The sequence below is a fragment of the Eleutherodactylus coqui genome, chromosome 3 (assembly GCF_035609145.1).
Source record: "Eleutherodactylus coqui strain aEleCoq1 chromosome 3, aEleCoq1.hap1, whole genome shotgun sequence".
NCBI classification, from domain to species: domain Eukaryota; kingdom Metazoa; phylum Chordata; class Amphibia; order Anura; family Eleutherodactylidae; genus Eleutherodactylus; species Eleutherodactylus coqui.
In genome coordinates, this window is record NC_089839.1 from 33065292 (window position 1) to 33077583 (window position 12292).

Genomic DNA, 12292 nt, shown 5'->3' on the forward strand with positions numbered 1-12292 from the left:
GAGCACGCTCAGACAAGAATGCGGTTACTCGAGAAGAGCGATGCTCGCTCGAGTAACTGACTTATCCAAGTGTGCTCGCTCATCTCTAGTGAACATCGTACGAAGAAAAAAAAAAAAGAACACCAGAATTCTGCTTTTTTTGGTCACCCCGTCTCCAAGAAAAAAATTTAATAAAAAGCGATCAAAAAAATCGTACGCAGTCTGGAATGGTAACAACGAAAACTACAGGACGTCCTGCAAAAAATGAGCCCTCACACTGCTATGTCAAAAGTTATGGCTGTCAGAAGATGGTGACAGAAAACAATAAAAAAAATAAAATATCTTTGAAAATAAATAAAAGTAAAAACCAAACTAAATAAACTTGGTATCGTAGTCATCATACTGACGCATAGACTAGAGATATCAGGTCATTTTTGCTGCAGTGTGTACACCGTAGAAACAAGACGCACCGAAAGATGGCGGAATTTTGTTTTTTTTTTCCATTTTACTCCACTTAGAATTTTTTTAAGTTTTCCAGTACATTATATGGTACATCAAATAGCACTATTGAAAAGTACAACTTGTCCCGCCCAAAAAAAGCCCTAAGACATCTACGTCGATGAAAAAATAAAAGAGTTATGATTTTTTGAAAGGGGGGAGGAAAAAACGAAAATGGAAAAAAAAGGGCCGTGTCCTTAAGGGGTTAATATTAGTGATGAGCGAGCATACTCGCTAAGGGCAATTGCTCGAGCGAGCATTGCCCTTAGCAAGTACCTGCCCGCTCGGAACAAAAGGTTCGGGTGCCGGCGCGGGGGAGCGGTGAGTAGCGGCAGTCAGCAGGGGGAGCAGGGGGGAAAGAGGAGAGAGAGATCTCCCCTCCGTTCTTCCCCGCAGTTCCCTGCCCGCCGCCGGCAGCTGAACCTTTTCACTCGAGCGGGCAGGTACTCGCTAAGGGCAATGCTCGCTTGAGCAATTGCCCTTAGCGAGTATGCTCCTCATCACTAGTTAATATATATTATGCAATTGTTATGTAATAACCCGTGTGTTCTCCATGGACATTGTATGAGTGATCTCATTTCCCAGACACAGGGGCCATTGGAAGGTGGGTGGGACATGTGCATCTGATGGACGAATGGTGGGATAAGGGTGGCTTCACATCTGCGCTTGGGATTCTGCTTTCCTGCTCCGTTCGAGGAGCAAGAAAGGGAAATTCCCGTGGCCGAACGGCTCCGTCTTAGGAAGAAACCGAACAGCGCTGAACGGACCCCATTGACTTTCAACCTTAACAAAAAGTCCTACATGCAGCACTTTTTCTTCTGGTATTTTGTGCTGGATCTACGATGGATCCTCCGGCCGTAGGTTCTAACACAGGTGTGAAACCACCCCAAGTCTTGCCCCTCAGGACCGTGCCTATTTTGTTATAATAGGTGGGATGTGGCACACATGTCGTTCATTGCGATGCCGTGGTGGTGAAGTCAAAAGTGAAATCAACAGTGGTTACGTTGGCAATGGCCGCAATGTAGGAAATTGGCAAAAACACAATGAGTTTAAAAAAAACACAACAAACAAATTGACAAGCAATTAAGACATTTCCTATGAATGTATGTAGGAATGTAATTATGTGTGTATTTGTGGCTGCTAGCCCAGAAATAAGACAGTACACTTATTATAAGGTGGAGCCAGGATGTGATCGCCCCTGGTCACATTGGATCACACCTGTTGAATGACTCAATGCAATGTAAAGGTGCACGTTGGCGTAACCAATCTTCTCTCACTAGAGGCACACAGGCGGTGAATACTAGCTTTCCCTTTCCTGTGATTATATAGGCTGTTGCGTATTGCTGTAAGGTTATGTAATGATGAGCAGGTTGTTACGGATGGCGCAGAAATAAGGCATTTGGAGACAAGGACAACTTTGCAGCACAACTTAAACTTTTCTGTACATTACTTTTTACATTACATACAACAGTTGCAGGCGGCCACATATTTACAGCCGAGTCACTATTGGATGGTAGGGGTGGCATGATAGACCTACAGTAGTTCCTTGGGGAACGTCCGTCATAGAGGGGCAATGTTATCTGCAATGCAGGAAGCTGCTGATTTAGTGTGTTCCAATGCGATCCAGACTGAGCAGGGAGGCTTCTGCCCACCCCTGCCTGGCAGCTGACCACAGCATAATCCCCTTCTTCCAGGCTACTAGTGGGAAGCGAGATTTCCTCTCCTCCCATGCTTTTCATCAACCAATTACCTGCAGCTATCTCATCTGCAGCAGCTATTGGGTTAAGCAGGAGCCAGACTTCCTCTCCTACAGCATGAGTCTTCACAGGCCAATATGGCAACTTTCAGTGGTCGGTGCTCTTCCTCAGCCAGGGGTATCGGGGGGGGGGGGGGAACGGGGATGAGTGGGGGATCTCTCCCCCCCCCCCACGCATTTGCTCAGATGAGTAATCAGTTACTTGAGAAGACCGATGCTCGCTCGAGCATCAGCCTTAAACGAGCGTGCTCGCTCATCTCTATTCCTTACCAATCTGTAAACAAGCGAGACGGCGAAAGAAATACGGTTCTCTTTACGAAAACTTTGCATTAGAAAACGGTGGACATAAAGAAGTACAGAGAAGTACAGAAAAGCTTGAGGCCAGAGAACAGGTATCAGCCTCGGAATTCTGATGCAGATTACAAGGTGAATCCATGCCAAATGTTTCGGACACAGATTTCAGATACCCTAATTGGGCTTATGGATATCATGGAGGGGAAGCCCTTTCTATATGTATGTAAAAGAGCAGGTTAAGGGCTTCTTCACAAGGGTGCATTTGTGGACGCAAAATTTGCGCGTGCAATATGCAGAGAATAGAGTCCATTGAATTCGCACACATTTTCCGTTTTTGTGGAGCTCCTCTAATTTGGGCACATTTGCGAACCAAACGCCCTTATAGAAGTCTATGGGAGGTGCGCATATGTTCACACAATGAGTTGCGCAATACGTTGTGCAATTCCATGGAAAAAAAAAAAACATCTGGAACTCATTAGGCCAAATAGCTATTTAAATCAGGACGTGTTCGGCTGCTGTGCCCTAATGAACATGATCTGCATGCGCAAAAAAAAAGTTAAATGTGCCGAAGCATGCACAAAAAAGTCTCATTCATAGCACGTGCAAAAACCCATATGCCCGTGTGTTGTGAATAAAATGAAAAAAGTTTGGTACCGTGTTAGCCAAAATGTTATTGCTCTCAGTTGGGGTGGTTTCACTTCTGCGCTCAGGGGCTCCAGTTTCCTGTTCCATCCGTAGAGCAGGAAAGTGTAATCCCCTGGCCGAATGGCTCCATGAACAGCACGAACTAACCCCATTGACTATAATGGGGTCCGTTAGTTTTCCGCTCAGCTGCCCGGCTTTTTCTCTCAGTGTTTTGCACCAACTGGAGGTTCCAACGCAGATATGAAACTGGCCTAAGAGAAATAAAATAATCTTGTAGATATAACTTTTAATACAGGCTTAGTAGCCGCTAAAGTTAGCTTATGGACAATGTACACGGGCAAGCAATAGTCCTTTTACTACCTTGGCTAGTTCTGAGGGACCTCCTTATGCAACAGAGGCGATCATTCAGGCTCTGGGTCTACTCTCCTGTAACAATGTCCACTCACACAGGGCATATGCTCTTCCTGAGCCTCCAAAGGACACGAGGGCCGAAGTATGAAATCCCGTAGCCCAGCGGCACTAACCCTCTATGCTGCTTCCTCCTGGATCCTAGCCTCTCTCAACAGCTTCTGGCATTCGGCCTAGTATCGACCTGCAGCTGTGTCATCACCACAGCCATTCAATGAAAAAAACAATCTCCTAGAATACCTTGTGCCAAAAAGCATTTATTACAAACGGTCCATAAAGCCAATTAACCCTCCTCGGTAACCTTGCTACATATATTAAAATAGAACTTTAATTTTTACATATTAAAAGAGTTGAGATAAACCAAATGATTAAAAATCGCCGCAGCCATCGTCATGTCTGGTCAACTCTGATTACGGCGGGGATGTAGAAGTCCTCCTTCTACGTACTGGGGCTCACTTGCTCAAAGGTTTTCTCAGTCTGATGGGCCTGGCCAAATGGTCTTTCATGGCCATCAACATCACCTTCAGCTGTGCCGCAGAGGCCTCCACTTTGGGGCCTCTACGCCTGCCCCTCACCACCTGTAGTAGCCACTAAACTAGGCCCCTACTCTGGGTAGCTTTTTACTTGAAGGCCTTTAGATGGGCCCTTGGCTTGGCACACTCTTCAGGTTGATGTGACCTGCCATGCAGCTCACACCTCTCTTTTCTTATGAAGCAGCCTCCGCCACTTCCACTGGCTGTTACTGCATCACAGTTTGAGTCTAAGATGGCCCTTCTATGCTATTCATAGTCCCTGTCTCCTCTTCTGATGCATGTCCATTGAGGAACGTGGCAAGGCCCTAACGCATTTAGACTGTGGGCAGGATCTTCAGGGTGTCCATGCGTAGATTTCCATGGGGCTGAAACAGGGAGTCGGGTAAGTATACAAAGCACATCCTTGGACTCCTTGAGACCTGACCTAGGAGAACCATAACTTACTTCATGGTGCTCCTATGTGATGACTGGATGGGGTAACTGGATCTACAGGAGTCATTCTAGTATTGAATCCTCAGAAAGCCCTGCTCATCATCGTACTGGCATCGGTCTCCTTGCTAGCCCTTAATCCCAAGAAAGCCCCTCCAGTTATTTACCAAAACTAATTCCTCCACCGAAAGCACCTAAAAGGGGTCTGGTTCAATGCCGCAACCAACGACAGGCTTGTGCACAATATACAGAGCCTTGCACCAGAGAGACACAATCATTGTGCCACTCTTGCATACCATCCATGGATTACATGGCTGTCCATTTGCATAGCTGACATTTGATACTACATTTCTCCTGCAGCGACTGTTTTAGGGAAATCTTTGGTCAGCCAAAATTTTTTTCCCCCGGAATAACAGAGGTTCATCTGAGGTTTTGGAAACAAGATCTACGTCGATCAGCTGATTGCCGAGCCAGCAGAATTTCGAAAACAGGGTTGTTGTGATGATACAATCACCAATATCTTTATAAACTAGAAATATTACAACATGGTAGATTAAGTCCATGATCCACCTTCACATTTCCTGGACACATCCTCCTAACGTCATTCCATAATGCCTAATTACCTAATTGCCTTTACCCATTTTGAGGGTATGAAATTGTGACTTTTTTACCATAACTTGCTGTTTTTATGCATAGTAAATACAGAACAAATTGCTGGTCTGTAAACTACGGTAAGTAACATCATTCTTCAGACATACGCTTAACATATGGTTGTGTGGAGGTGACAGGATGATTCTGTTACGGTTGCAATGCTGATGGTATCGTAAGTAGGGATGGACTTTTAGAATGCAAAGTTGGTACCAGTTTGTGATCGAACTATTGTTTCACTTTTTCCCCAGAGCTGGTCACATAATGAAGTACTGCACGATGAAGATATCGTACTACATGATCTGAGTTCATACTGTGTTTTGCACGTTGTCGCAGTCAGTGAAATGGATCGGCACAGAAGGAAGACTAAGGTATGGGACCTAAAAGACTGCACTAGGAGCCTAAGGTCATCAAATTGGAAAATTAAGATTTGTATAAGGGTATGCCTACGCGGGCTGGATTAGCTGTGGAGTGTCCGCAGCCGGCATTTCGCAGCAAATCCACGGCACAAATTCTGCATCGAAATCCGCACCCTTGACAGTAGCAGCAGAGTGGATGAGATTATATATCCTAAAGTAGTCACACGGGAAGTCTACCTCCAATTATAAGCAGCTTTCCATAAATAACGGTGCCACCTATTGGAAGGTGACTTCCCTATAAGTCAATGTTCGACCTTTCGACAGGCCTTGACAATATGTTTCGTTGTTAGCCGTTTAGTCGTTAACGACCTTCGGTGACCCTACAGGCGAGCTCCTTCCCTGTTTTTCTGTTTTGCACTGCTTCTTTTAGTTGGTTGATATCCATGTCAGTATCGGCTTTGACAGTATCAACAGGACTAAGGATATAAACCAAATCAGTCTTCTCCTTTTGCGGATGGAAAAAACGCCCATGGATGTACTTTTCCATTTCCTAATAATAAACTTTTTCTTAGATGGCCAATATAAGACTCCCTATGCTAACTTGGTGTTTATCTGAAGAAGAAACTTCATCATCTCTGACCCATCCTATTAGAGGAAAATGCTTCTTTCCCTACCTATCAGATTCCATTTCTCTTGCCTTCTGAACTGATCATTGCATTTATGGCTTCCATTTAACCTGATCTGGATGAAGTGCTGTACGTATAAGGAAACTGATCCTGGGCTTTCAACCTGTGCCATTGTAAATGCGTATTATGTACAGCATGGGTTTAAAACTCCTGCAGTCTAACAGGAGCAGGTCAGATACTCGGATGTATCAGACAGCCAAGGACCCCAAGGAGAAGCCAGAAGTACGACTGTCTGTATATCCACCGAAAGATTCATTGGGGCTGCCTGGCAGATCCTCCTTCTATGCTCCAGAGGCAGAAGGGAGGAAACGTGCTGTGAGCTGGCAGAACACTGGAAGTAGCAGACTACGGTATATGCTAATCTGGAAGTGGTTAGCAAGTTCACTTTTGGCCCCTCCGCGGTATAACGCAAGCTTGCGTACTAAAGGGAAAGTACTTCCGCCACTGGCTGTATCACTTTCAGTGTCGAGCATTGATATACCGTAAGTTCTCTATGCTGGGAATAAGGTAGATGCAGGGGTGTCTGGACTGCGCAAACCTTTTTTATTGAAGGCCACTTGGTGTAGGAATGGCTGACTCTTAGCTGCTAGTTTGGCTGTCAGAATGGAAAACCACCTCAAGACACCCGGGAAAACATGGATCCCACTCCACCATAGTTGAGGGTATGTAAGGGTCTATGACCCTGTTTCAAATGGCTGACGGTAAACTGTTGTATTTTTTGAAGGAAAAACCAAGGAAGGCAACAGCAAATAAGGAGTGTGCATTGTGTCTAGCCAGTTTGCCCATTACTTATAACAGCATGTTGGGATAGGCAAGAGATCGGGCACAAAGTGTATACAACACACTGTTGGAGTAATCACCTTCTTTATTTAAAGACTTCAAAATGTTAATTAAGTCTGAGATTAAAATCACACTAAAGGATAGGAGATATATTGTAGAAGAGCCTAATACTTCAGAGAGAAGACAGTGTTCCTATGCTCTTTTAGATTCAGAAGAGGAAGTCTTTTTCGAGCTGGGTGAAATTTCCTTAGATGATGATACTTCCTCATCATCTTCCTCCTTGGATGATGCAGAAAGCGGCCGTCCTTGTTTCCGTCCTGAAGCTTCTTAAAGCTATTAGGGCCACAATGAAGATAAAGCAACTTTGATAGTCTTGACCCAATCAGGATATTATGTTTGAAGGATTGGAGGGGCGTAAACATAGAATTTTCCCGGTACATTAAAATGTGCCCTCTTTAATCAAAAAAAGAATGGAAAAAGCCTGAGAAGAGAAATATTATGCCAAAGGGGGTCAAAAGGAAACATCCCTTTAAGGAGGAAGTCTCAGCATGTTGGGATAGGGCCCTAAAAAGTGATGTAGCTATCTCGAGTGCCAAAAAAGTCAGCTTTGCCCTTTGATGATATAGGTTTGCTTATGGATCCTCTAGACTGGAGGGCAGAATATTTTTTTTAAAGGCCTTAGAAGTTGTCAGGGGCTTCTTTTAAACCTAATATAGCAGTTACTTGTATGGCAAAGTCTTTGATTATTTGGCTGCAACAATTAGTCTCAACTTAGGGACAGAACACCAAGAGAGCAGTTGCTGTCATCCTCCTTACCAACTATTCTGAGAGCAGCCTGCTACTGCGAACGCAGTTAGGCTATCATCCAGGACCTCTTCTATAACAAATTCAGCTCATAGAGCATTAGGGTTCAAGGGTTGGTTGGGGAGTCTCCCATCTAAGAACTAGTTATGTGCTATTCCCCGTCGTGGAGAATACTTGCTTGGACCAGTTTTGGATGACGTATTAGATAAAGCCGCTGATAAGAAGAAATATTTTCCAAATTCTATTTTTCCTTCCTTTAAAAGACTCTTTCGGCCGTTTAGGAAACAGAAGGAAGCTCTTTCGGCAGAGTTGAAGAAGGGAAGTTCGAAAAATTTGAGAGCTAGAGGGCTTTATGTTTGATAGCACCTTCTCTGATCAGGGAAGAAAAGCTAGTGATGCTGGAGACCAAGTGGGAGGAAGACTGTGGTTGTTCCAGGCCGCCTGCTCAAAAATTTCAGCAAGCACTTGGATAAAAGACACTATATCAAAAAGTCTGAGGCTGGAGTTTCGATCTTTTCTCCTAGAAAGATATGTTGTCACGAAAAATCTGGTAGGTCCAGGGCGTCGGGCTTTGGAAAACGAGGCATTCAAACTAATTTGCAAACAAGTGTTGCTCTGCGTACATTCAGAAGAAATAGGTAAGGGTTTCTAATACTTCCCTGTTCCTTGTAAGAAAAACAAGGACTGTCAAAACTTCTTAAGAGTTGGAGTTCATATTCAAAGGAAATTGCTGCATCTTCAGTTTTTACAAAGCTTGCATCAGAGATGGCAGCACATAGAAGGGTAAGAAATGTTCTTTTTCTGCCATATTTGGACAACTTTCTGATAATTGTGAACATAAAAAAAAAATAAGACCTGTAGGAGTGATGTGTCAAGTGATTTTAAGGATTGTGTTGAATTCACAAGTTCAGATTGATCTATTGCTTCAAGAACAAAAAGAGAGACAAAATTAGTTTTTCCCGTTAAACCCAAAAGGAGAATCCTACAGCGCTGAATGCATTCGCACATAGATGGAACTATAGTCTAGCGTATGCGTTTCCCCTCATTGCTGTAATTTCAGCAGTGCTCAAAAGATTCTGGAGAAGGCAAGGGTGATCATAATTGCTCCCTTTTGGTCAAGAAAAACTTGGTTCAGTTGTGTCACGGCTTGTCGGTTGCGACAACGTCATGGCATGGTGGCCTCGACGCAGGCCATGACCTGTCGCCTTGTTATGCAGGTCAAGGGTTAATGCACTATGTGCAGAGACTGCTGGTTGCTGCCTCCCTATGGTGCATGCTGATTGTTAGTCATTCCTGGGAGAAGGTTGGGGGTGTGGTTCTCTAATTGCTCTGCCAGTTTTCAGGTATGGAGAGCTTTATATTCTTACCCCTCCCTTCTGCTCACCGCTGCTAATTCAGCTCCATAGAGTTGTAGTGGAGAGTGGAGCTCCTCTGTGCTGAGTGTATTGCTACTTCCAGATAAGTTGCTGCTGTTTCCTTTTCAGTTGTATTTCTGTTTTCATTTCTGTATGGCTTTGCTGTCCGATTCATCTCTCCAGGGGCTTCTATAGGGACAATCAGAGCCAAGGAAGAAGACAGTGGGGCCGCCTTTATCGAGGTGATGACTCCGCTTCTAGGCAGGGACCCTTCACCCCCCTGCTAAGTTAGTGCCAGGCTTCCTTCTCCCTGGAGTGGTGCTACTGTTCAGCATAACGTTGAGTGTGTCTATTTCCAGCAGTGTGTATGTTCTCTGACGCCGTGCTGAACGTAGTACTCTTGTGTCGCACGGGTTTACATACTGGTTTACGTACTCTTGTTGAGGTGCGCCCTGTTCTACAGTGCATAGCATTATTACCTGCAGTAGTTGAGAACGTCACCCTGTGTCCGTGCTGAGCGTGGCGCTCGTGTGCCGCACGGACGTGACAAGTTGCTTGCAGATCCTGTCAATGTCAGAGCCTTGGATGCTTCCAGAGACACCGGACCTATCACATCAGGGTCCAATATTCCATCCTCAAGCAAGGAATCATTTAGCGGCATGGAATCTGAATGGAGAATTTTAGCACAACTACTACTTTGCAAAAGAGCCTTAAGAAAACAACTACTGAAATTTATGTCGGAACCGGGAAAAAGTTCTTAGTTTATTAAAAGCCTTCCTCTATTACAGTGCTCCCGATTAAAGAAATATTGGAATCAGCTTCTATTAAAGGGGTTGTCCCGCGAAAGCAAGTTGGGGTATACACTTCTGTATGGCCATATTAATGCACTTTGTAATGTACATTGTGCATTAATTATGAGCCATACAGAAGTTATTCACTTACCTGTTCCGTTGCTAGCGTCCTCGTCTCCATGGTGCCGTCTAATTTCAGCATCTAATCGCCCGATTGGACGCGCTTGCGCAGTCCGGTCTTCTGGCTGGTGAATGGGGCCGCTCGTGCCGGAGAGCTGGTCACCGCGTCGTCATCGTAGCTCCGCCCCGTCACGTGTGCCGATTCCAGCCAATCAGGAGGCTGGAATCGGCAATGGAACGCAAGGAAGGAGAAGAAAATCCATGGTGCACCATGGGAGAAGACCAGCGGCGCCATCTTCACAAGAAGAAAAGAAGAAGCTGCAGAACGCTGATGCAGGTAAGCGCAATGTGCTTTTTAAAAACTAACTCATGCTTTCTTTTTAACAGGGCAGAATGTGGGGGTAAGTGAAAAAAAAATTTTTCACTTTCGCCGCGGGACAACCCCTTTAAAGCCTTGACTCCTAAAAGGATTCTGTTGGAAGCCTTAGAGGGGTTTTCCAGGGAAATACTATTGATGACCTATCATCAGGATAGGTCATCAATAGTTGATCGTCCGGGGTCCATCGCTAGGGACCCCAACCGATCAGCTGTGTGGGCGCATGCTGTCAGCGCCGCAATAACACAGAGGTCGGAACGTGCGGACCTCCTCTAGTGTCCAGCGCTTGTAACTGCAGGCACGACTCTCACGGAAATCAATAGGAGCCACGCCTGCAGATATAAGCGCCGACCACTATATGCGAGATCGGCCCGGAGATTTCCACTCCAAATACACAGAGGTCAGAGCGGAAGCCTCAGCGCCGACCTCCTATAGTGTCCAGCGCTTGTAACTGCAGGCACGACTCTCACTGAAATCAATAGGAGCCACGCCTGCAGTTACAAGCGTCGGCCACTACATGCGAGATCGGCATGGAGATTTCCGCTCCAAATACAAAGAGGTCAGAGCGGAAGCCTCAGCGCCGACCTCCTATAGTGACCGGCGCTTGTAACTGCAGGCACGACTCTCACTGAAATCAAGAGGAGCCATGCCTGCAGTTACAAGCGTCGGCCACTACATGCGAGATCGGCGCGGAGATTTCCGCTCCAAATACACAGAAGTCGGAGCGGACCACACAGAATTTTTTTTCACGTACATTAAAAAATGCGTGTAAGCGGCGGCTCGCGCGGGGACGATGTTTCTGTGCTATTTTGAGACTGATAAAATCAGACTGACGTCACGTGGAAACAGAAAAAATAATTTTTTTTGAACGGGGGTCATCACACGGGCGTTATTTTACTCGGACAGAAAGTCCGAGTAAGAAAATAAAGCGTGTCCTGTTTTTGTCCCGATTTTCTGATGAAACCCGCCAAAAAATGGTACATTAAAAAGTAACATTAAAAAATATAACTCATCCCGCAGAAAACAAGCGGAAAAACTAAAAAAAGTTATGATTTTTTTTTTTAAAGTGAGAAGGAAATCAGTGGGCTCTAAACTCTGTGTATTGCGCACACAAATACGCTTGTGCGATGCTGGCCTAAATCTGATGCAAAATGTGCATGTTTACATACATGAACATCGCTACGACCGCGCCAGTTTCTGCACTTGTCGAGTCAAATCGCAGTGCTTGAAACTTGCGCTCCACTATGGGGTCCTCGCTCCTATTCTTACACTCTGTGAGCACCACAGGCCTGCCTCGTGTCATTCAGTGCACCATATACACAATCCCCATCATGACAGCCCCCGGCCTAGCCACTAAAAGCTGCCATCCTACACTGTGTCTCTTTCTGCCCTCATCCAACATGGCGTCCGCTTCTCCGCAACAAGATGCACTGTACGCCCGACCACTCCCTTTAGCCGTGACGACGCGATGACGTCACGACGCACACTGCGGGAGAGACGAACACTTCACCAAAAATACCCGGACGTAACGGCACGAGGCTCCGCCCACACCCTGCGTGACGTCAAGGACGCCCCGCCCGCTCCCTCCCAGGCTCCGCTGCCCGCTCTCCCCCTCGTCCGAGGCTGCGGCTCTGAGAAGAAGCGTCCTCATTATCCGGCCGGGCCTCACTCGCAGCTGACATAGCAAGGCGGCTTCTTCACCCCGTCCCCCGCACAGCAGCAGCACCGCGCCGACACCATGGTAAGAGCGGACGGGCGCAGTGCAGCCAGCAGGGGGAGGGAGCGGTGCGCGCGGCTACTGCTGGGCCCCGGACCAGCCACGGAAGCGCCT

At 46.0% G+C, this 12292-nt stretch overlaps 1 protein-coding gene across 1 annotated transcript in view; it reads left to right on the forward strand.

The window, feature by feature from the left end:
* Window positions 1–12028: 12028 nt before the first annotated feature.
* PPP3R1 (protein phosphatase 3 regulatory subunit B, alpha) overlaps window positions 12029–12292 on the forward strand; it is a 40675-nt gene continuing 40411 nt past the window's right edge. The window contains exon 1 of the mRNA XM_066595469.1: window positions 12029–12202. Within this exon, the coding sequence (XP_066451566.1) occupies window positions 12200–12202 (3 nt within the window). The 5' untranslated portion in view covers window positions 12029–12199. The remainder of the gene's footprint in view (window positions 12203–12292) is intronic.